This window comes from Scleropages formosus, chromosome 19, assembly GCF_900964775.1.
Source record: "Scleropages formosus chromosome 19, fSclFor1.1, whole genome shotgun sequence".
Taxonomy (NCBI): domain Eukaryota; kingdom Metazoa; phylum Chordata; class Actinopteri; order Osteoglossiformes; family Osteoglossidae; genus Scleropages; species Scleropages formosus.
In genome coordinates, this window is record NC_041824.1 from 25,183,511 (window position 1) to 25,208,285 (window position 24,775).

General features: G+C 42.3%; 1 protein-coding gene across 6 annotated transcripts in view; it reads right to left on the bottom strand.

Annotated features, from left to right (window-relative positions):
• The window catches only part of acacb (acetyl-CoA carboxylase beta), a 44,532-nt gene that overhangs the window by 4,080 nt on the left and 15,677 nt on the right, over positions 1–24,775 (bottom strand). For 3 of the 6 annotated variants that reach the window (XM_029246225.1, XM_018749010.2, XM_018749013.1), the window contains 41 exons: positions 23,516–23,625; positions 22,741–22,851; positions 22,026–22,235; positions 21,750–21,920; positions 20,349–20,510; positions 19,373–19,536; positions 19,120–19,270; positions 18,186–18,289; positions 18,018–18,099; positions 17,779–17,924; positions 16,327–16,477; positions 15,295–15,429; positions 15,028–15,174; positions 14,757–14,945; positions 14,466–14,566; positions 14,214–14,302; positions 13,987–14,111; positions 13,478–13,591; positions 12,876–12,989; positions 12,665–12,754; positions 12,093–12,211; positions 11,160–11,183; positions 10,421–10,558; positions 8,867–8,966; positions 8,667–8,774; positions 8,369–8,425; positions 8,121–8,162; positions 7,784–7,999; positions 7,145–7,300; positions 5,612–5,815; positions 5,184–5,339; positions 4,981–5,103; positions 4,222–4,491; positions 3,495–3,592; positions 2,695–2,815; positions 2,432–2,542; positions 2,203–2,346; positions 1,771–1,891; positions 1,320–1,416; positions 1,118–1,214; positions 434–569 (listed from right to left, as the gene is read on the bottom strand). In XM_029246225.1, coding sequence (XP_029102058.1) covers positions 434–569; positions 1,118–1,214; positions 1,320–1,416; positions 1,771–1,891; positions 2,203–2,346; positions 2,432–2,542; positions 2,695–2,815; positions 3,495–3,592; positions 4,222–4,491; positions 4,981–5,103; positions 5,184–5,339; positions 5,612–5,815; positions 7,145–7,300; positions 7,784–7,999; positions 8,121–8,162; positions 8,369–8,425; positions 8,667–8,774; positions 8,867–8,966; positions 10,421–10,558; positions 11,160–11,183; positions 12,093–12,211; positions 12,665–12,754; positions 12,876–12,989; positions 13,478–13,591; positions 13,987–14,111; positions 14,214–14,302; positions 14,466–14,566; positions 14,757–14,945; positions 15,028–15,174; positions 15,295–15,429; positions 16,327–16,477; positions 17,779–17,924; positions 18,018–18,099; positions 18,186–18,289; positions 19,120–19,270; positions 19,373–19,536; positions 20,349–20,510; positions 21,750–21,920; positions 22,026–22,235; positions 22,741–22,851; positions 23,516–23,625 — 5,304 coding nt within the window. Of the gene's footprint in view, positions 1–433; positions 570–1,117; positions 1,215–1,319; positions 1,417–1,770; positions 1,892–2,202; positions 2,347–2,431; positions 2,543–2,665; positions 2,816–3,494; positions 3,593–4,221; positions 4,492–4,980; positions 5,104–5,183; positions 5,340–5,611; positions 5,816–7,144; positions 7,301–7,783; positions 8,000–8,120; positions 8,163–8,368; positions 8,426–8,666; positions 8,775–8,866; positions 8,967–10,420; positions 10,559–11,159; positions 11,184–12,092; positions 12,212–12,664; positions 12,755–12,875; positions 12,990–13,477; positions 13,592–13,986; positions 14,112–14,213; positions 14,303–14,465; positions 14,567–14,756; positions 14,946–15,027; positions 15,175–15,294; positions 15,430–16,326; positions 16,478–17,778; positions 17,925–18,017; positions 18,100–18,185; positions 18,290–19,119; positions 19,271–19,372; positions 19,537–20,348; positions 20,511–21,749; positions 21,921–22,025; positions 22,236–22,740; positions 22,852–23,515; positions 23,626–24,775 lie in introns of those variants that run through there. The other 3 variants (XM_018749011.2, XM_018749012.2, XM_029246226.1) reach the window with 3 other exon arrangements.

Genomic DNA, 24,775 nt, shown 5'->3' on the forward strand with positions numbered 1-24,775 from the left:
TTTCTGTTTTGTGTGTGGTCAGAAACAACAAAAAGCTGTTTTTCTAATTTTTTCCTGCTTTCAATATTAAATCAAAAAAAACTAATGAAGGTATCGTAATTTGCATTTTGTTTATCAATTTCAAATGAAAAAACAAACGCAACGTGACATGGTACGCGTACCACAACATTATCTGACTACTTATTCATGGCATTACATTTTTCACTTTTAATTAAGTGTTTCGTGTATGCCACAGCATTACAGAATGATGCATAAAAATGCTGTACATTAATGTAGCACAAAATAAATCTTAACATGCAACATAAGGTATACTGTAAGCAAAATGGCAGTTTTTCCCTGAGGTAACAGCTACACACTACAGAGAACTTGTATCGGAACGTATGACTTGTGATGGCAGGTGTCTCAAATGGTGCTTTTACTGTGCTTGTCGTACCCTTCATTCCTCCAGAAAAGCCCCTCCAGTTAGCAAAGACCAGCAGAGGCAGCCGCTCGCGGTTCAGGTCCTGGATGGCCTGGGCTGTCTTGAAGGCGGAGTCTGGGAACCACACCTGTCCAGCCTGCTGCAGGAGCTGAGAAAAGCCACAGAGATGACCAAGCGCTTTTGTCGCTTAGCACTTCCTGTTAGCAGCTGATTGCTCAGCACCCAGAGCTGGCCCTAGCTTTTTTGGGGCCCCACACAGGATTTTTATTTGCCATTCCCACTGTAATCACTGCTCCATTACCTTTTTAAAATTGACTTGAATAAAAACTTCCTGTTTGTTTTTTCCTAGTAGTAACTTTTAATGACAACAAAATGCTAAAATTAGAAAAATGGTGCAATTTAGCAGCTGAATTTTGACAAAATTAAAAGATAATACTTCTATGTTAACAAGAACAATACAAACAGTACCTTTAGCTGGTATCTCTCTTTTTCCCCTCTCTTATTCTTTTCCTCTTTTGACAGAATCGTTCTTTTTTTGACACCACTGGCATTCACCAGTTTACACTTACAGAATGTGGAAGCAGCTCAGTGGCAACTGAATTCATTTCTTATGGGCCCTAAGCAGCAGCCACTTACATCATTTATTAGCATCCATGAGCTTACAATCACTACAGGAAGAAGTCATAATGCACCTACTTTGGCTTCAGACTCTGGGTTGGCTGGATCTGCAGGTATGGCAACTTCAACAGTGCGTGTCTCCACAGCGATGACCCCGAGGGGAATGCCTCCGAGCCTGTTAAACACACACCCCCCCCCACTGGCTTGATGAAGATGCAGAAAAACAGCAGAGAGTGAGCGTCTCCCTCCTGCGTGCAAACTGTGGTGCGGCTGTGCCCACCTAGCGCGACCCACCACCACCGTCTGGGCCCAGCTCTTCATGATCTCCATGAAGGAACCGTGGTCAAAGAAGCCGCTCTGCCAAGCTCCTTTCACAGCTGTAATGAAATCCAGTTTAGAATCAGAACACCAAGAAAGTGCCCTGAACAAAACTAAAACGAATCAATCAATCAGACAAAAGTACGCCACACATACATACATATATATATATATATATATATATATATATATATATATACATACACACACATACACATACACACACACACATACACAACAAGCACATGTGTCTTTAGAGGAAACCCACACCAACAGTGGAAGAAAATGCAGACTGAGCTAGGAACAAACCCACATGCAATCATGCTGTCCAGGCACTATAGGGCACCAACTGTACCCGCTACACCACTTCAAAGGGAACGTATGGAATGTACAAAGGATAACGGGGGTCTCACTGGGGTGGGGCCTCCCTGTCAACATCCAGCGTGGATCATATGGGGTCTTCGTGGGGATGAAGTCAATCTCTCTGTCGGGTGGGTCTTTGGGCTGCACCACTGGCACCAGACTGTGGTTGTTCTGCAGTGGCATGTGCATTTATTAATTTAGCTGAAGCTTTTCTCCACAGCAACTTACAACGGTAGGGTTAAGTTTCTTACAATTATTTACCCATTTATACAGCTGAGTAATTTTACAGGAGAAATTTAGGGTAAGTACCTTGCTCAAGGGTACTACAGCCAGAGGTGAGATCTGAACCTGCGACCTTTGGATCCAAAAGCAGCAGCTCTAACCACTTTGTTACCAGCTGTACCGATGTCTGTAGAAGTGCCCTCTGGGCTCACCACCAACCAGAACTGCCAGACCAGGGGTCCCACTTGAGAAGACTGTACCTTGGGCATGTAGGAGAGCCACTGTAGGATGGTGAAGACCCCTTCAAAGTCGTCCGGCACCGTGGTGTGCGTGACGCCATTGTTATGCATGATCTGCACGCCGCCCAGCTGGTTGTTGGAGGTGTACACTTCACGACCCAGCACCTGCCGGAGAGCAGCAGCACAGTGAGGGCGAGAGAGCCTTCAGCTGGTCTCATTTCACAGCTTAGTTCAAATGGAGGACACGGACCTTGTTGAGAGCCGCAGCACCCGTGAGGATGATGTGAGAGTTCTCCACCTGGATGACTCTCTGTCCCAGACGCACTAGGTATGCGCCTATGCCGATGGCCCGGCAGGTGACCTGCACAAACCCGGAATCACACTGATCCTTGTTTGGACTTCCTGCTTACACAAGACAAGCTGTATCTTGCATTTAGTTCCTCATCAATAATTTAATCATTATCCAGGCACACCAGACCCGTACCCAGTCCAATACAGGAAGCCTTGTCTCACCAGGCTGATGGTGACTATCTCCTCGTAGGCCAAGGAGGACTCCCCAGCAATTGTGCCAGAACCACGCAGGTTCTCCACACCAAGGCCCTCCTCCTTCCCAATGATGTCAGTGATGATGTACCTGTACAAGGAGGCCCAAGACGACAAAGCACCTGGTCAGGACCCCAGTCAGAACCCACCAAACCTCAACTGTCCTGTTCCCCACCCAGCCACTTTGGTCAATTTGAGTTCTTCAGTATGCTGATACAGAAGGTCCAATCTCCAGCAGTCCGGCTCCGCTCATAAACACTATGGGGACCGGTGAACTGCTTATAAGGCAACTTGATTTCAAGGCACGATTCACTCGTATTTGCAACCAAAGTGCATAATTAGTTCCAATCATCCAAGAGCTGATGTCAAAAGCACAGGGTTAGTGTTCAGGTTAGCCTGGACTGTCAGTGTTTAAACAATGTATTCAGTGCTGACAAGAAGTACAATTACTTGTGCTATTAGTTTAAGCAGGTTTGGTTTGTCCACCATTGTGACTCAGTGGAAGATCAGACCATGTGTTGAATATTTAATGCAGAAATCCAGATTATCCCAAAGACTACACAAACTTGTTCTTGTAACTATTGCTACGAATGCTGGAAAACACTGGGCTGCTGACTAACGTCAGCCACACTGAGAATTAAAGTTAAGCCTTATTATTTGCTACAGGATACTGGACATTTGGTCAAGTATATTTGTATGACCACCAGAAGTCCCCAGTAAAGAGGATCTAAAAATGGGTTAGAAAGACGTGAGGATGATGGAAGGCCCACCTGGACTCGCCGCCCTCCTCCACATGCTGGCAATGTACGGAGTTGCATGAGCTGATGCGGGTGTAGTCCTGAGGAGTCAGGAACAGGTACTTGAAGCCCTGTACGAGAGCACCCACCATGTCAATACCAAAGACCAGGGTACAGCTGTGGGTGTACTGCTTTCTCCTATTGAAGAGGCTAAAAAAATAAAATTAGACTCAGAACATGATGAGATTACAGCTGGCTAGAGACACATTATATTCATATGGCTCTACTGTTATCCAGAGTGAAACACACCGCAAAGGTGGCAGAACAACATATTTATGTGTACATTTATGAATGCAGTAAATGCTGAAAATGAGAAAAGTAAACAAAGTGCATTTTAAGTGAAAGTTAGATGCAGACACATGATTGTCGAGTCACAGTCAGTTTGTCCAACAGTAGCAGTTTCACTGGTGCACATCGTATGAGCAGCTTGCATATGGAACTGAGGGGAAATAAGGTTTTTTTTTTTTTTTTTTTTTTTAAAAAAAAAAAAAAAAAAGGAGGAAGCAGGAGATCAAGAGAGATGTAGGTCGTAAAAAGATGCGTTTTGAGACTTTTGTTGAATGCTGAAAGGGATTCAGCAGTTCTGAGGAACAGATTACACTCATTCCATCATATTCAAAACATTTCATAGTCCAACAACAGAGAGTGGAGGAACAATCCTTACAAACAAGGATTTGGCTTAAAAAAAAGGAAAAAGTACCTTGTAGGGATCCTGGGGATCAATCCAGGCCACCTGGAACTTATGGTGAACCTCTTCGGCCAAACCGATGCGTGCCCCACTGTTTGCGGAGATGTAGATACGTGGGATACCTTCAGACCGCGCAAGCTGAGATGCCTGCAGGAACAGTAGGTCCTCCTTTGGCCCAAACGAGCCAATCATGTGGGTGATGTCGTTGCAGATGACAATGATGTCTCGTCCTTCTGGATACTCAGGGGTCTTCATTTTCATCCAAAATGCCACCATTCCAACCTATACAGAAAAGAAATAAATTTACAGTGGAATTCCTGAATTTGGAATTACTGTCGTATTCACGCTGTGTGCTATGTGATCTCAGCCTTGTCCAGACGAACCCAGAGGTTGCCACGGACTGCATCACTGACATGAGACAGAACATTACGGCCTCCCGAAAGGCCACTATGGAGCCACCATGGACGGCACAGCCACCAGGTGAGCTCAGAGCAGCACTGCAGAACTATCAGTAAAGCTGTTCCAGGTTTTTGAATTTGAGTAACAAACTTTTTGTGAGCTCCCAAGGGTAGATGACATGGTCTTCTCCATGCCCACCTTCTCTCAGAATACTAAGGTTGTTAGGGGTTTCGAGAGCTTGGAAACCAGACACTCCTGCATGCAGGCACCAGGGCTACAGACTCTTTACATACAGCAGTCCATGTAAATGAATTCCACAACCTTTGGTATTACTGTTCCGGTTCAATTCCCTTTGGTATTACCCTTCTGTACCTCATTGTCACCAGGCAGCCGGTTCATCTGCACTAGACGCCCCTGTGGGTCCAGCACCAGCTCAGTGCATGACAGCACATCCTTGGGGTAACTGTCTCCTGGACCCCACAGCTTGAAAAGAGCCTGCGAAGGAATATCAAACAATGAGACATAACATCTGAAAGGGAAACGCAGCATATAGGTGTGCGGCAGACAGGTCGCACCTGGCGGAACATCTCCGGAAAGTCATAGACATAGGTAGTTCCTAGGGACTGTGCCTGGAACCTCTTGGACTGGAGCAGGTCCTTGGTGACATAGGGTGTGTTAATCAACATGCCATGCAGGAGGCCTTGTTTTTCCCCATAGGACTGGAACATGATCTGGAGAACAAGAGCAAGGGAGGGATGCTGAAACACTATTAACATCTTCTGCAGGGCAAACAAGGTTCTTCACGAGTCCTTCATAACTGAAATGCAAACACTATCTCAAATTAATTTAACTTCTGTTTGACTTGGATCCTAACTAAGGGATAAAGAAAGTTGACCGACTACATCCCAGTCATTCCCTCTGTTTAACTCTGACAGCTGACAAAAAGTAACCATCAAACCTTATAAAATACAAAGAATTTATTAATTTAAATTTATTCACCTACCTGTCCAGAGCTCGGGTCAGTGACCTCTTTGTACAGGCTGATATCCAAGTAGTAGCCAGACTCATTGGTAAGGAAGAGGCGAATGGGAATGGCCTCGCCGGTGGGCGTCAGCCGAATATTGATCTTCAGCTCGGCTTGCAGGACACGTAGCTTCCACAGGCGGCTGCCATAGCGCATCACCATGGAGCGCACAGACTCCTCAATCTGTGCGAGGAGGTACAAGGGGAAGACATTGCAAGAGAGCCATCATCACACAAAGACAAGACACAGGCCTTGGACTCCTTTCTTAAACAAGGGAAAACACTACTCCAATTCTGATCTTTTTGATTTGCTTGCCTTTCAGTGCCACTGTAGTTTAGAGTGTACACTGTGTCCTCAACTTACAAACACAATTGGGACCTGAAGTCCATTTGTAACTTGAACTTTTATAAATCTAACCACATCATCACAGCCAATAAAAACTTAACGGAAGTCCCTCAATTTATTCACAGGCTACGTTCTGCAGAAATTTCATATAAAGCAATAATGAATAAAAACCTGTGAGAGACTTTTATTGCTTCTCTTTATTTCATTTTCATCAACTGCTAGCCCTGTGCACGGCTGCTATGTTCCACAGTCTATTCTGGAATCACATGCTGTGAGGCAGGGAAATATCATGGATGGGATGTCGGTCTGTGTCAAGGCATTCATTTTGTCCTTTTTTGAAGCAACATGTGCAACTTTCACCATTGGGCCACTCAGCTTTATTATTAATAAAAGTGTAATAATAGAAACATACCTTTGTTTATTCACTGGGTGAGTCCTGCAAAATTCTTGTATATAGCTATATTAAATTATTCTCCGAAACTAATAATTTTTTTTAACTTCAAGTTACATTAAAATTAAAGCTAATTTTAAATGACCGAAAATAAAAACAAGGGGCATGGTGGCACGGTGGGTTTGGCTGGGTCCCGCTTTCTGGCGGCTCTGGGTTTCCAGTCCTGCTTGGGGTGCCTTGCGGCAGACTGGCATCCCATCTTGGGTGTGTCCCCTCCCCTCCAGCCTTGCGCCCTGTGTTGCCGGGCTAGGCTCTGGTTTGCCGCGACTCCGCTTGGGACAAGTGGTTTCAGACTCTGTGTGTGTGTGTGTGTGTGTGTGTGTGTGTGTGTGTGTGTGTGTGTGTGTGTGTGAGAAAATAAAATCACAACTTCCTATTTAATTGAAACTGTTGACTGATTTACCTGATAAACACAAACATTTGTCTTATTATTGACCAACAATACCCACAAACACCAAACGTGAGCTGAAAATACTGTTAGAATTAAAGTTGAATTATTTCAATCCCTATTCTCTCTGGGTGTGTTTTACTGTTCCCTTTGCAGCAAAAACTTTGACAACAGCCAAGAGAACAAAATACAATTAAAAATAAAACAAAACAAAACTGAAAAAAAATGTTTGTATCTTTGAAAATTCGTAATGAGCATTCAAAACACGAGGACTCAGTGTATTTGCACTGGGCAGGACTGTGTAGCAGCCAAAGCAACCTGAACCAACCTTTGAGGGGTCCATGATAACAGTGGGTACAAAGTTGAGAAAGATGTGGTTGCAGTCTGTGCGCACAGTCGTGTTACTGAAGGCTACCTCCAGCTCATCCATGGCCTCCAGCAGAAGCCTCTCCCCTTCATTCTGTAGGTACTCAAATGAGGCTTCCTTGAGGGGTATAAAGTCAAAAAACAAGTCAACGTCACAACACTTTGTACCATCTTATACATGCATGTGAAGCTTTTGTTCTTAGTACTGTATATTTGTACACACCTTGAAAACTGCAGATGACGTATACTACATATAGAGGCAGCTGATAACATAGTGGTTAGAGCTGCTGCCTTTGGATCCGAAGGTCACCAGTTTGAATCTCACCTAAGGCTGTAGTATCCTAGAGCAAAGTATCTACCCTGAACTGCTCCAGTAAAATTACTTAGCTACATAAATAGGTAAATAGTTTTAAGTAGTTTAACACTAAGTCACTTTGAAGAGAAATGTCTGCTAAATGAATGATTGTAAATTTACAATGTGTAACACAAAACCATTTAATGAAGAGAAATTAAATCCACCCTTTTTTAAAACCTTACTGGTATACGTTTTGGAGGGATGTAAAAAATGACGGGTTACTGTCCAGATCTGTGCTCCTCTTACCTTAGTGATCAGGTCAGAGTGCCGGATGATGGCGCGGACAAAAAAGCGATGGTCGGTGACCTCGGTACCCTCCTTGACACGGGCTGCACCCAGGTACAGGTGCATCTTGTGGTTGGCACAGGGGATGGCAGTCAGGTCAAAGTTGCGCATGCGGTTCAGCTCTAGCTGAAAGGCAAGAGCCGGCTCCAAGTGGCGATAGATCCTGTCCTCCTGGAACTGCAGGGAGGGCAGACAAGGGGACCATAGCTAAAACATCCCTATTCCAGTGGACAACAGGCTATGCTGCATCAAAGTCCTCAAATAGCTCTCTCAAGATATCGGTAATATGGGCCATTACCTCATCTCTAGCTCTGAAGGTAAAGAACTTTGGAAATTCTCTCTGTAAAAAAAAAAAAAAAAAAAAAAAAAAAAAAAAACAAACAAACTCAATGTAAAACTTTCCACTTTTGTTTCACTAACTTTTGAAATTGAAATACTGTTTTAGAATTATGATTATATTCCTTGAAAACTAACAGTATGGCTATACTATACAAAATAACTGTACCATCCCCTTATGCAAAAACAGAATGTAAAAGCCACACTTACCTTATGTAGCACCAAAAATGTTATTCTTCTGATGCCATATTCAAATAATATGGCTTTCTGCAACACAAAATAATATTACAATTTTTTTCCCAACTCCCCACTCCATTTTTGGTACTTCTCCCATTGTCTTGGCCTGGGAGAGTTTTGTTTTCCTTTCCTCAATTGCCACATGGCAACTGACAGGCCACAGTGTTAATTCATTATCAGCTGCCTGTAGTTGCTAAACATACTCTGTGTCACTCTGTAATGAATATTATTCCAAATATGTATGAAGTAGTTATGACCTCATGAGTCCCACCTTGGACTGAGCGTAGGTGCTGAAGACAGTGACCAGGGCGTCGTCATCCTCAGAGTCCACTGACCTAATGGCCACATTAATAATGTGGATGGGGTTCTCCCTCATATTCTACAGGGGGAAGAACCAATGGCAAGACAAAGAGCCAGTGGTAAAAACTTTTCAGCACCTCAATCACTTCACACTTCACAACCACCGCTTACCTTGTAGTTCTCCTCATCATAGAGGGCAGAGCACACCTCAGGAAACAGAGGGCTCTCCAGGAGGGGATCAGCAAAGCTGGAAATCACCTCATCGAAATTCCTTCCAACACAAAACCAAGTCTTCAGATACCTTATACAAGCTGTTTCAGTTCTACCTGGTTCTAAGCCAAAGCAGGATCTGCTGACTGTATTCATGGTGAAGGAGCCACATATCAGCACCATGCCATAGCAAACCTGCACAAAACACACCCATTTCCCCCATCACTATACAGAGCTGGAATCAAAACCATCAGTCACTGTCACCTGCCCAATAAGGTCATTTTTATTCCAACTCATTTAAAAACCGTTTCACTTTATTTATGTGATGCATCAAGTAAATCTTGCATTCCAGATATAACAGTTATGTAAATATTTCAATCCTTTAAAATTTTAAAAGGGAACAACACATGTCTCAAGGAGCAGGAGCCTCCCAGTGCTGATTGACACTGACAACATACCAGACTGCGGTGCCTTAATGTAACATATCCATCCACAGAAACTGCTGGAGCATATTTACTTTTTACAGTTATATTATTCACTCTTTACTACTATTTATTTTCAAATTATGACTTTTATTTAAATTTGATTATGCTTCATCATATTATTCATCATATTGTATAATTTATTATGTTTTCTTCATATACTTTTCCCTGTGTGCATACGATACAACCTTCTGTACAGAATACAGAGCGCCTGTGTAACTTGGTACTTTTTCACAGAAATAGGGATAGGAGGCTAAAAGCCCTCGACTATCTTTTGTTTAAGAACACACTAATAAGCAAGTTTCGGGCTGTATTAAAAGACGTCACAGACGTACGCTAGGGGAAGAGAATACAAGCACACAAGATACACAAGTGCATTAATATCAGCGTGACCATACATCCTATGCAAGTGTATGCAAATCTGTGATGGAAAACATATAGTGAGAATGTAATAAACCAACCTAAGCTTTTCGTGCCTTGTTATTTAAACACCAAGGATCCACAAATTGTAAAAAGATCAATTTCAATAAAACACACATCCACTTTCACAGCAGAAGCAACAAGGCAGCTCAGAACACTAATATCACAACATTGTTCTTCCTGAATGTTTACATGTATTCTGTGTTTACACATGGCCAGGATCCGTAACTTTGGATGTTATCAATAAAGCATGGACTGAAAGGGGGGGCTTGGGGTATATTAGGAGTCCCTAAGTGAAACATGTAGTGGTCAGACATACAAGGCAGGGTTTGGAAGTCTTAAAGTTGGAGGCTAACAGCTGCGTAAGCCCTTATATAGATTGTTTTTTTGTGTTACTTTATTCCATTCCAAATACTGTAAACAATTTAGCATAGTTTATGACAATACTAAATGTGCATTTCTGTGCCCTTGTCTTTGCCACCCAAGAGCTCTGTACAACAAAAGTTCTGCTTTGTGCAAACAGTACCTTCACCAAAGAATGGGATGTGACAAACAGTAAACAACAACTGCAGCAGGAAGCTCATGGGCCACTGCCAGACCTCTCAAACTCTACCTCTGGAAGTCTTCAAAGTACTCGAAGGCAACCATGGCGCCCATCCTCTGGCACGGTGGGGACAGAGTCCCATCCAAGAAGACCTCACTGCCCTGCCTCCGCATCTCAAATTGGTTGGAGCTGACTGGAACAGACACTCTGTAGAGTCAGTGGAGAGAGTCGTGGGAAAGGCTGCCGTGGCACAAGACCAGGAAGTGGGGGAAGGGGTTCATGACAGGGCTCACTCAGTGGCCATTCAGTTGAACAGAGGTGCCTGCTGAGAGCATCATATTCAATGGAAGTAAGACTGCAGATAAGTACTAACGGGCAGCAAGTGTGCTAACTCTCCTCCTCACCAAGAGGCCACTGGTTGTGCACAGGCAATATTATCATCCACCTGTGGAGGGCACCACCTTTGGCAAACTTTGCACATCGCAGCATGAGTAACAGAATGCACAGGGTCTTGTTTCAGTCAAGCTACACAAAAAACTAAGAAGCTAGAAACCAAATTAGAAACCCGGTCTTTTCCCAGATGCACATTAAGAGGTAATTAGGAGTGAATTGGGAGTATTCATATCAATATGTTCTGTGTGATAATTATTTTTTGAGTTTTTGAGCTGCAATACACCTAGTCATGGAAAGCAAGAGTACAAAGCGACTCAAAAAAAAAAAAAAAAAAAAAAAAAGCGAACAGCATGCTGGATGGCAAAAGGACACACATCGAGGCTAAGTACCACTGCAGTGAGGCGCTGTACACTACCTGTTCAGAGTAGGGCTGCTCCCTCTGCAATAAGATCATTGACATACCAGTGTTAGCAAGACATCACTAAACGTACTGTTACTGCTATGCAACACCATTAGCTTCAGCACTGTGCAATATCATAAGGGCTCTGTTCCCTGTTATGCTCATTCATACAGTGAGACTTAGCAGGAAAGGGCCAGTAACATTTCACTGAAGGGCAACTTAGGAGGCACCACTAGGGGATGTTAAAGCTGTAATGAAGTTTAGTTCAAAAGGGTATATGTTAGGAAGGACAAACAGAGGTGCATCGCAGAATAAATTAGTGTTTTCAGTAGAAACTGTAGCAAACTGTAAAAAATGTATTAAAACGGAAGGTGCATTTATTGCTTCTCCACTCTCAAAGTGTGAGTTACTCTGGAAAAATGGGCACTTCCCACTTATCAAAAGGTTCAAAACATGAGACGGTCACGCTGTACTATACACTACATAGCACGTATAAAGACGTGTATAAAAGGAATGCGGAAAAAAAATTTTTTAAAACTAAACAAGTCAAATACCTATTCAATTACTCATTATGCTGTATGCGCCCTTACTCATTGCTTCTGAGATTTCACAGAGTGCTCCTTAAAAGATAAATATATTGATCAGGTTGAAATATCTATTTAAACAATGGATAAGCTAAGCAGCTCCATCAGTGAGCTTTCCCTTTTCATTTTTGCTGTCCACAGTGTTACTGCCTGGCTGGACAGGGCCTTTTCTGCAGAGTAATGATAAATCAAAAGTAATAACTAAACTGCTCCTCTGTGGGTACAACAATACACAACATTATATTCAGGGGCTCCAGGACTCCAGTGATTGAATAATGTCATGTATTTTACCAATTTGTTGACAAGATGCAGCTCTGAGTTGTGCCAAAGTCTCTGAAACATGACAGCGTCGGCACATGGCTACCTGTTGGGGTGGGATGTGGGCAACATGAACTGGAAGTCTAGTGCGCAGGTGCCGTCCTGCAGCTGGTGGTGCTGGAGGCTGTTGAGCTCGTAGGCGATGTAGGCCCGGCGCACGTACACCTGGACATGGGACATGGGAGAGTAACTTCACGGAAGCAGAATATCTTCAATGGTTAAGTATGTTCAAACAAACAAGGGGTTTTACAAGGTGGAGTCTCTTTCAGACACATTCAACACAAAGAACGATATCAAAGTAGCAGGTTAACCATATAGAAACAACAGCTGAAGATGCAGCAATAAATAAATATTATACAAACAGTACAATTATTTATAGGGATGAATATGAGTTTATGTGGGTAATAGGGGCAAAGAGGTGCGAATAGAGAGATTAGACCTAAAAAGGTGTAGCAGGTGAGATATTAATGAATATATTATTTTAGGCTGTACACTGATGTACCAGTGCAAATTTCAATGCATTCAATTAGACATATGGATAATAATGAGCACCTGGGGATTTTTGCACAAACTGACGATACCACAAATCATTTGAAAAGCTCCTTCAGACACACTTACCTCTAATGCAGCCATGCACACAACGTGGTTGGCGTGGTAGAAGAAATTAGGCAGAACATCAAAGATGGAGGTCTCGGACAAAATCAGTTTCTGACAAGACAGGTTTCATATTAAAATTAAAAAAAAAAAAAAAAAAAAAAAACATGTAATACTGATGAGCTTCAAATATACTTTTAACACACAATGGTGAAGATTGTTTGCTCGCACTCACCTTTAGGTTCTCTGGGCAGAACTGGTGGCCGTACATGTCAATGGCTGAGAGGAAGATTGATTCCACCTGGTTGTGCCTCAATTCATAGGATGGCAAGTGAGAAGCTATCAGTACCTAAGAAAACAAAATTTTACTAACTTACACAATAATGTCACTAATTTGGATGGTACACATTTTCATTTTTAAAGAGGCTGATCTAGTATTTGTTTTTTCCTATTAATTTCAGACTTATGCTTACATTTATTTATTTAGCTGATGCTTTTTTCCAAGCCACTTACAATGATTCCCTATTTATAGGGCTGGGAAATTTCTGCTTTACCAATTCAGGGTAAGTACCTTGATCAAGGGTACTGCAGCAAGAGGAGGAACCAAAGTCCTTTGAGTAGAATGTGACTAACAATTATGCTACCTTTTTACTCAGTTCTTTAAAACAACTTGGACTTGTCACTAATAAATGGCAAGATGAAGTCAGACGATGGACGCTGATAACAATATCAACAATATCCTTAAGAAATGTACTTAGGTATTTACTAAGTAAATTTAGGTTAACTGCAAATGGTGACAACGATAAGGACAACAAGTTGTAGGCTCCAGCTGCTCACCTGTCTAGCACGCAGGGCCACCTTGGAGTTCTCCACTTTGCTGAGCTGAGTGAGCTCATTCAGGATGGCCATGAGCTCGTCTGCTAGGGTGGGGTCCCGCCCACACAGCTGGTCCTGTAAAAAGAAAAAAGAAAAAAAAAAAAACCACACACACAGCAATTCATGTCCCATTCCCAAATTTTCTACTGAGATCAATATTCATATTGATTTATGACTTATGAATAAATCGAGACATGTCTGTATTATTGATTTTACTGACTGTGACTTTACTGATTGTAAAGTAGTGGTCGGATGTGAGAAGAAATAAAGTAATAAATATAGTTTTGGTTCCTTCTGTAAGTTGAAGACCCATTGAAGGAAAAGATGAGAGCATTTAAAACAATGCAGAGAAACATCAAGCAAATAGAATGTAATCACTTCCCTAAATTTAAAATTCCTCCAAAGGAACTCTTCTTGTGTGGTGGCTATGAGCATCTAGAAAGCTTTATGTACAGGATCAATGAACTTACAATGAGCATGGTGACAAGAATGTTCTTCTTGGACACTTGAGCATGGGAGAAGATGTACTCTAGCACTGGGTTCATGTCTGGCTTGTACTTCTCTATTAATTTCATCACGCATTTGTCATAGTGAGCTGCGGATGAGAGAAAACCCCAACAGCATTACCCCTCTCTGTGTCACACTGTCAACTGGTGATGTTTTTCTTGTTTCTTTGTGAAGACCACAGCACACGCACCCTGCTGAAACTGCATCTCAACCTGCAGGTACCTCTTCAGCAGGTCCAGCACCACTGACTTCATGTATCCCCGAATTCCACTCCTGTACCTAAGCGTTTCCAAAGGATATAAAAAAATATTAAAAAAAAAAAAAAATATAAAAAAAAGTTTAAAAAAAATAAAAACCTGCTCCCTTAATAAAGATTAATCTTCACTCTACAAGTTGGAGTTCAGTTGGACAAAAAAGTCTCCATAAGTGATATAGGTTGAACCTTTGCACAAGCTGCACAATGCTCTGAGTGTTCATGAAGAAGACTTCGCGATCAGTTTTCCTTTGCAGGGTGGCCGCATGGCTGTCCAAAATGTTAGCGATCTGCAAAAGGAAAAATGACTAGAGCATCAAATTTCATGATGGGATCTGCCAAATATTTCAATTTACAGGCAGCAAAAGCTCTTGAGCAAAGCTGTGGATTCATAATTCTTTCACAAAAAAAAAAAAAAAAATGAACAGACTACACTGACTGAGATGGTGAGCAAAGAAGGACCCAAAGCATGGGACTCACCCTCTGGCTGGGGAACTGGCAGAGCACGGAGGTGATGTTACTGGCATACTGGGCCATCACCTTTCGGATGGCCTTCTCCACAGAGATGGGGATACGGCCCGATACGCTAGTCATAATCTCCTGAAGCTCCAGCAGTGGGAGTGAAGGGTCCCGCAAGGTTTTCATTAGTGTGCCCACCCACTGTTTGATCTACAGCAGAGAGCTGGGAGATGACTATCAAAAAACCTCTGTTGGCGTAAACATCAAGATCATAAACACAACTTAAACCTGCCTTGGTGCTGAAATAGGGCTCCATAAGACAGTAACCATCCATAACCTTGATGAGGTTCTCCAGCACACTGTGAAAGACCTGGTGGAGCTTCTCCCCAACTATGGGCAGGGGCTGCTGAGGTGGCAGGGATGTCGTGTTCAGCTCCACCTAGGGAAACAGAGTATAACAGCATAACAAGCACCGTACAAGATCATAATCTCTAATTATTAGGTCACTAGAAGATCATCCTGCAATTGCAGTTTGTCATGGTCCCATATGAAAACTTGCCGGGTGGAGACTGCTTGGATCGTCCAGCTGCAGTCGGGCCACCACACACCCAGATTCCAGCATGGCACCGGGCCTTTTAATGAAGTACACACAGCCCGAGTCCTGCACATTCAGCGTCATCACCATCTTCATTACCTGCACAATCGATCACCCCCAAAATTAACATCGGTACAGTGGCTCTCACCACAAAATCTGAGTATCATACATGCTACACTTTTTATAGCCTCTAAGTACGTAACAAACCCTACCTCAGTCCCCAAAATTAAGGGAAAATGTTTAACAAATGTTAATAACTTAACCATGAAAACATCCTAAGTTGAATCAAGGTCTACTGTTATTTTGATCATTTCATTTAATGGCTATTTATTCTTATTTTTAAAGCTAAGTATAAGAAATGGCTGGAGAGGTACTTCCCAAACAACAACAACAGCAGGGGAGTCTGAGGTTCTGTAAATACTCAACAACCTCAAATATAAGTGCTCCCATGTCCCTGTAGCCTGGCCACCCAGCTCAATCAGTTTTACTATCTTGCCTGTGGATTTCTAACTCAGCTAACTATACTCCCCAATACTTGTCAATGGATTAATACGTTTCTGACAGGAAGGAAACCGTATGTAAGATTGGGCTCTTATCTGTCTGATCCAACATCCATCAGCACAGACACCCCCCACAGCTGCATACTTTCACCCCTGTTGTTTTCGCTTTTATATAAAAGTGACTGGACCTCCACATGTAAATCCACAAAAATCAAGTCTGAAAACAATACAACAGTGATAGGCCTCATCTCCAAAAATGAGACCTGCTATCGCAGTGAAGTGGACTGTCTGGCATCACGGACAAGACAGAAGATTAACTTTGCAGCTGAGGTTTGTTCGAGCTTTTTTTCCCCCCAAGATTTAAGTAAAGGCAGAAGTGTACGAGCAACAAATATCGTGTCCAAAGATGTTTGCAGATCAACATCTGGTACATAAAACAGATGTCAAAACACTGCCAGGAAATAAACAGGGAGCTTTAATCTCAAAGATTGCATACCTCAATTTCTGCATAGGAATTTCCCGCAGAGATATGCCCGCCATCCTCCACCAAGTACTGTAGCAGTTTGCCAGCAGAAGGTGACCGCAACACTGTTGGGTCCTTCTCCTTCTCAAACACACAGGTCTTGTTGCCAATAGTGATTCGGTAGCTGAAGCAGAACAGATTATGCCAATAAGAGAACTTGCCTGTAGGTCAGAGAAAATGTTTTTCACAGTGGTAATAACAGTCCTATTATGAGTGTACCGAGTCCTCATTTTACAAACATTTGAGTCATGAATTTTCAAAGACTCAAACATTTTTGATCATTTTAAATAGTATTTCCTTCACTTACCTATTAGATTTTTGTGGCATGAAATCAACCCAAACAGGGTGACAGTAATAGACCGAATGGAGCAGGAATGTTGTACCAGATTAATTTAACTCACCTCCATACTGTTTACAGTTAATGTCTTTTCACGGCTGCACATTTACAGGATGAACTGGTCCATACTTGAGATTGAATAAGAGTTTGTGGGGAAATGGTTTTCATTTTTAGTCATATACATTACTTTTGTCATAATCCAAAGACAATAAAAATGTATAAGGTCAATGCAGTTTATTTTTACATAGTGGTGTTCTCAGCAGAATGAAGCAAACTCCTGAACATTAGATACAAACAATAGTCTTATGGTATACTTTTTTAGCTAAACCTTAGAAAATTAAATCTTTTTTCACAGAACATACCTAACACTTGAATCAATTTGAATCAGTTATCCACCGCGGTGGCGCAGCGGGATTGGCCAGTGCCTGCTCTCTGGTGGGTCTGGGGTTCGGGTCTTGCTTGGGGTGCCTTGTGACGGAGTGGCATCGTATCCTGGGTGTGTCCCCCTCCAGCCTTGTGCCGTGTTAGGCTCTGGTTCACCGCGACCCCGCTTGGGACGAGCGGCTTCAGCCAATGTTTGTGTGTGAGAATCAGTTATTACAGTCTTTTATTTTATAAGTAGTATATCAAGAAAAAAGTGGCCAGATTCTGACAAATTTTGAGAATCAAAAACTTAATTCTGTATTGGTCAGCACTGAACAGAAGGCTGTGGAGATGACATTTAAGTATACCTAATTTTAATCTTGTCTAAAGTTTCCATATCATAATAAAACGATCCCATCACTGTGTACGCCGTCTCATGATCGATATTTCCTGGACAGTCTCGAACACAGCGGCCATACACAGGATGAGTGGTTTATGAAAACGGAATATACAAGCCTTAACAGTCAATTTTTAATTCTCAATAGGGAAGATTTTTACAGAAACTAGTCCATCAGTAAATCAAGGCATGTCTATATAAACTTTGATTTTATGTTGGACAGTATTTGGACTTACAAATGAATTTTGCTATAAAATTGTCCCAACTATGTTCTTAAGTTTAAAATCTTGTGTACTGTTATTTTCACATGAGCCCATGCATCTCTCACCTGTCCACCTCCTCCTTCATGTAGGTTGTGTAGCTGCTGCCGTTGTATGACAGCAGGAGGCCACCATCACTCAGCCTGTGGACATCGACTTCAATGTCGGAGCCATTCATAATGATCACATATGTAGTGGGAGACTGGCGGGCCACCTAACCATATACCCATTGTATACCCATCAGAGTCAATATCATCTAACACACACAGTGAAGAGCACCTTTCAAGTCACACAAAGCAGGGTTTACCTTCAAGCAATACTTGATTCCTTCGTAAATTAGATCCACATCTATGGTGTTCAGCAGACTAGCAGCCGGAAGCACCTGCCCCCTAAAGGAAGGACAGGTCATCAGCTGGTGGGAGATGCACTCATCAGTCTTGATACACAATTTTTTGTAAGCTAGACAAAAGGTCACCTCTCCAGGGAGTGCAGGAAGTCTGACATACTCTTCCTAAAGCTGGCGTCCGCTACGTGGAGAGACCCGCATACTACACCCAGCATGGTATCTGGTCTCTCTGCCTAGAGGGCAGAGCGCAAGCTAACATTAACAGCTACACAATAGGACAGCTCTATCTTAGTAAAATACTAATCCGTAAGTGCAGCAGTTTTCATTTCTGCTCCTAATGACTGTCCGCTTCATCAACATTTAGCCATCACTCTCTCACCTTCATCCAAATGAAATGTATTTCATATCCTTGTCTTTTCAAATCTTACAAATTTGTGTTATCTGTGTATGTCTGTCATGTGAGAGTTGTCTTTGCATTGTCATTTGTTTCACTGAGAAAGTGTTCTGAGCCCGCCTTCAGGATAGATATCTATGTGACAAACTACATTTATTTATTCACTTAGCAGATGCTTTTCTCCAAAGCAACTTACAATCATGGATACTATGTAGTATTACTAGCCCACATACCTTGTTCACCAAGGTGACTTACACTGCTAGATACACTACTTACACTGGGTCACTCATCCATACATCAGTGTCACTCACACGTTATGGAGAAACCTGAACAGCATGTCTTTGGACTGTGGGAAGAAACCGGAGCACCCGGAAGAAACCCACGCACACAAGGGGAGAACATGCAAACTCCACACAGACTGAGCAGGGATCAAACCCATGTTCTCTCGCACCACCCAGGCGCTGTAAGACAGCAGCGCTACTCGCTGTGCCACCGTGCCACCCCATACTGTAGTGAACTACACTGACTTTTTCATTTATACATTTATCCTTTATTTGTTTTTCCTTTTGACCGCATTCTCATTTAATATCATAAATGAGCATACTCAGGGGTGTGCACACCAGGACCAGAGCTGCGAACTGCTGAAAAGAATTGGTCAGTCAGCCACACCTGCACTTTTTCAGCAATGAGATGGTCCAACCAGCTGGTGTCTGTGTCATTATTCCTGAAGCTCTCTGTCTCCAGTAGTTTAACCAGGTACTCCACTGTGGTTCTGAAGTCTCCACGGATGGACAGCTCCTTCATGGCTACCACCATGTTGCTAAACCAAATGACACACGTCAGTCGTTGCTTATAGTGTAGCTTCTTCAACTGAATTTTCATATAAGAAAATCACTGGTTTCTAGCCAAAAGGACTCCTTACGAGATTGCCTCTTCCCGGTTTTCACCCCAGGAGAAACAGTGTCCAAACTGGGAGTCAGCAAATTCATGCAGGCCTCCTGCTGCCCCCACGCTGAAGTATCCCCAGACATTTTTGCTGCTGCGGAAGTTCAGCTCTTGCACTGTGCCTGAACTAGGCTTGAAGCCCTTTAGAGCCCAGAGGATAGAAGATACCAATAACTTTTAATAGAATCACCTCTGTGCCTTCTACAACAGCAGGACTTTTTATATTTCATATTTCCAAGGCCTAAAATTCCACTTGTTCAAGACCTAAAGAATACACTGGTCCCCCATGTTATGATTTTTCAAATTTAAGTTATACTGTCTTCACAGTTCTATTTTCTGAAATTTCTGTCCATTGCAGAGCAACAATGACCTCCATTTCTATATTAGCTGGCAGAAAAACAGATACAGACAGGATAGAAACCCAGAAGAGGGCTATTGAGTATGAAATGGGGATTAGATTTTCCAAACTAATTAAAGTTATGAAAAGACTTTTGTTCCCAACTATGTTCATAAATTGAAGAACCAAAATATGACATTTGACGAAACTAAAGAATGACAGCTCTTTTTCAGTACGCATTACATTTACGTTTATTCATTTAGCAGACGCTTTTCTCCAAAGCGACGTACACCTCAGCAAAAATACAATTTGTGCATTACATGAAGAGAAAGAAACATAGCTGCAGACATGTGATTCTCAAGTAAACCTAGTTTGTTACTTTGCACTTGATGCAGGATAGATGAATCCTGATTTTTAAAAAAAAAAAAAAAAATTGTAGGAAGGTTAATATGAGGTACACAAACATTCACATACAATGCAGGAGCAGCAGCTGTGTAAAGGCTTAGATTCAAATGTTTCAAGAAATGCAAAGTGTTCTTTTCACTTGAGGTGACAACGTAATAAATGTGGTGAATAAATAAATACACAACTAACATAATGCTTCTTTAAGACATACCTCCTCAGGGTTTTCACTGGTAATCCGGACAGCAATAACATGGCCACGGGGACTCGGGAGACACTCTGGGGCATCAAAGTTGATGGGCGAGTCCCCCCATGGAGTCTCACCGTAGAAAACACGTATGTCTTTGATTCTGTAGAGGGGGATGCCCATGGCGATCTGCAGTGATAGACAAATGCAAGAGTTACACAAAGAGACTGAGGTGTCACTCTGATGAAGAACTTGGGCAGAGATCTGCTCGTTTTGCTGTTCTGACCAATGGTGGGAGGTGAACCAAGTTACAGGTTCCTTCCTCTAAGCCTGTTTGTTAAAAACACAGTACAGAGCAGATGTGAACATTCCTCTGATGATGCCAACAATTTTAATTTGATTTTTCTTTTTTTAATAATTACCTTACGCCCTGTGTTGCCGGGGTAGGCTCCGGTTCCCTGCGACCCCATATGGGACAAGTGGTTCAGAAAGTGTGAGTGAGTGAGTGAGTGAGTGAATACTTTGGTTCTAATCCATCTCATGGTTTTTTGGATGTATATGATATAGATCAGACATATGAAATAGAATGTACAGTTCATCCATACATGAGTGGACCTCAGGTGAAGGGACACTGGAACAACAGGACAATTTAGTGCATCATAATATTTTTATAAAACATTTTCCATAAAGGGGCACGGTGGCACAGGGGGTTTGGCCTGTGCCTGCTCTCTGGTGGGTTTGGGGTTCAAGTCCTGCCTGGGGTGCCTTGCGACAGACTGGTATCCCGTCCTGGCTGTGTCCCCTCCCCCGCCAGCCTTTCGCCCTGTGCTGCCGGGTTAGGCTCTAGTTCGCTGCGACCCTGCTTAGGACAAGCGGCTTCAGTCAGTGTGTGTGTGTATATATTTTCCATAATTCAAGAAGGGGAGGCTAAAAAATTGGCAAAGTGGAACAGAAACTTAATTTTCCATTATTCAGTTATCTACTGAATATGTATTTATTATTCTATACAAATCTTAAGTACACAATTACTACAAAAATCTATTTCGTCTTTTGTCATATTATGCCATGTTTTCATAAAACATTTTACTTGGATATAACAAGATTACTATCATGCCGAAATGATACAGAAAAAAATTACATACGATTACACCAAAAAAGGTTCATATGATACATTGAAGTGACCAGGAACATTTTTCAATTGCTTACAACAATTTACTCAAGTACACATTAGTTTTGTTATGCGAAGATTAAGTGTATTCTCTAAAGCTTAAAGATTTGCAGCCCTTCAGGACCAAGTTTGCTACCGCTGGCACAGAAGCAATGGAAAAGGCAGGAGCTCTATGCCCAAAGCAACATACTTTACCTTATGTCACTAAAATACCTTCTTTTAAAGATGGGTCAGACCGTTAGACAAACACCACTGTGTACCTGAAGTTGGGCAGCAGGCAGATTGACATCTGCAATCATCTCAGTGCAGGGATGTTCCACTTGTAGACGAGGGTTGAGCTCAAGGAAGTGGAAACTTCCATCTTCAGAAAAGAGGTACTCCACAGTTCCAGTACTCACATAACCCACCATCTTCGCCAGCCGAACAGCGTACTGTCCAACAGAGAGCTCAGCTGGTAACAGAGCACTGGAACAACTCATATTTAGCCAATTAATCATGGCGACTGAGCATACTTGACTTCACGGTCTTCACTTTACCTGCTCCATAGCCTCCAAGGTGGAAGGAGGAGCTATGGTGGCTGGGGCCTCCTCTATGATTTTCTGGTGCCTCCTCTGGATGGAGCAGTCACGGCCAAACAAAGAGATGGCATTGCCATATTGATCTGCAAGGATCTGCACCTCCAGGTGCCTGGCATGCTGCGCCAGCTGCATAATGAAGATGGGTGAACCTGGAACCTCTGCCTGAACCTGAATACAAGAGAAGTGCATCAAAACTAAGTTGCTCAAATACAGTCATTGCCCAGTTAATGTCAGGTTTAGGGATCAGAACGATGCCAGTAGTAGTACACTACCTGCGTGGTTGGAGGACATGGCACTTTTGAAGAGCTCCTATGACTCCGTTAGTTAAACAGTGGATAAATGGCAACAAACGCAGTACTTTTATTACACGTTTCAAATGAACACATTATGTATTTAAAATATGCACCAGAGTGTCATAATAAATAGAAAAACCTAATATACTTGAAATTAATGTGCAGGTCTAATCTAGCATGTGAGCATTAACAAATATGTGCTTATGAAAGTGAGCATTAGTTTACATGGCCCAAAAAAAGCCTTTGTTTTAAGTGCACAGTTGCTGGTCACAGGATGTTAACTTCATAGTGATTATATTCTTGTCCCCCTGGATTGTTGTCAATTGTACTGGGAGATGCAGCCAGACAACATGTGGCTTCGCCGCCACCTGAAAAAGCACCTGTCGGAAGAAACCGGCAAAGTCTTCAGCACTGTCAACTTTCCTGATGCCTTTTCCTCCTCCACCTTCTGACGCTTTGATCACAACAGGATACCCAATCCTCTCAGCTCCCTAAATCAATAAACATACAGCAGAAGCATCAGCCTTGTCAAGTTTAAGTCAAACCAGGTGAGGAAACTCTTACATTAATGAGAATCCTGCACATTCTAGCTCAGACCAGTGAAGTTCTTGCCTCTTAGCTACTCTCATCAACCATTTCTGTGCATAAAACTGACTTGTTTCACACTAACCCTAATAGCCATAACTTAGTGTAGTATGAAAAATAGTTCACCAAGACTAGGGTAGATGAAAATGTACTAGTTCAGTAATGGATAGGTGGGTGGCAATGGTGTCTTACAGCACCTGGGCTCCTTGTTCAAAAGCGGGTTTCAATTCGTTCAGTCAGTTTCCATATTCTCTCTGTGTTTGTGAGTGAATGAATGAATGAATGGAGTTAAACTGCTCTGGTGTACACATGGGTGAATGACTGTAGACAGCTCAACGCAGAGTGTCTAGCACTGTAAATCACCTTGGATAAAGGTGTCAGTTAAACACTTAATACTAGTTAATAGCTAATAACTACTTTATAATAATTCTGAGTCACTAAGTCAATTCAGAGAAAAGCTTCTGCTTTATAAGTAGAAGCAAACGCAAACATAAAGCCGTCAGTAATAGTTTAGTCACTGGACTCTCCATTGTTTGCACAGAACACAAGTGAAGCACTGGGATAGATTACCGCCAGTCCCTCTTCGACATCACACACGCAACCCTTAAGGTAGAGCTCGTGAGGGACACTGATCACGTGACCAAGTTGCTGTTCCTCCCTTGTCCACTCCACTCTTAGCCCTGCAGAGACAAGAAGAGAAGAGGCAACAGAATTATAATGCTAGGGTTGTATAATGGGCTGCTTACAACAATTTTCTCAAGTACACAGCAGGATATTATGACTGATGGAGCAATTTGGGGTTCAACGCCTTTTCCCAAAGGCACTACAACAATATGGGAGACTCGAACCTGGGGCTTACAGCGTGAAAAGCCATGTTCACTATGTCACCTCCAAAGCACGAGTAGTATTGCAGTTTCATGGGTTTACCAAGTGGAATTTCACATGGCTATTGCCTGGTGCTGGTCATGAATACCTATGACAACCTTAAACAAAAGAGGCACTCCTTCTTTTACTCAGAAAGTACGTGGCTTTTCATCTAATTGGCAAATGCACCAATCCATTCTTCAGCTACAGAAATAACGATGGGGATACAATCTGAGAAACATATCGTTAGGCGATTTTGTCATTGTGCGAACATCACTGAGTGTACTTATACAAACTTTAATGGAATAGCCTCAAAGCAGTGAAGAGACGCAGTAAACACGAGATTTATGACGCTGCTGCCGGCGTAACACAGCATACTGTTTTACAGTAAACTTTTTTTTTTAACTAAACTGTAAAAAAATGATAAAAGTACAGTACAATAAATACATAAACCAGTAGGTTTGTTCACAGCAGCACCACCACAAACACGTAACACGTTGCACTACGACAGCTACGACGTTGCTAGTTGATAAGAATTTTTCAGCTACATTATACTCTTACGGGACCACTATTATACTGTATATGCGGTCAGTCGTTAAGTGGCAGATGGCTGTATAATAATAACTAACACCAATAAGATAAGAAAAAAAACTTTCACAGTCCAAGTATGTTTGTACATACAAGGAGTTTGACCTGGTTGGTGCACAGACATATTCAAAACACAAAGCAACAAAGTGATAAACATAAAAGTTACACCATAAATACTACAACCAACACTAATGCTTCAGGTACATGTACAAGCATATCCAAGTAAAATGAGCACAGAGAACGGCAGCAAGTTCAAAGTATAACCAGAGAGGAGGCTCCGGCCAATAGCTGAACCTCAGATTGAAGAGGAACAACGCGAATTCCGCCCTGGCTGTGGAACAGTGAACCAGCTTTTTACCCTCTCACAGATCATTGAAG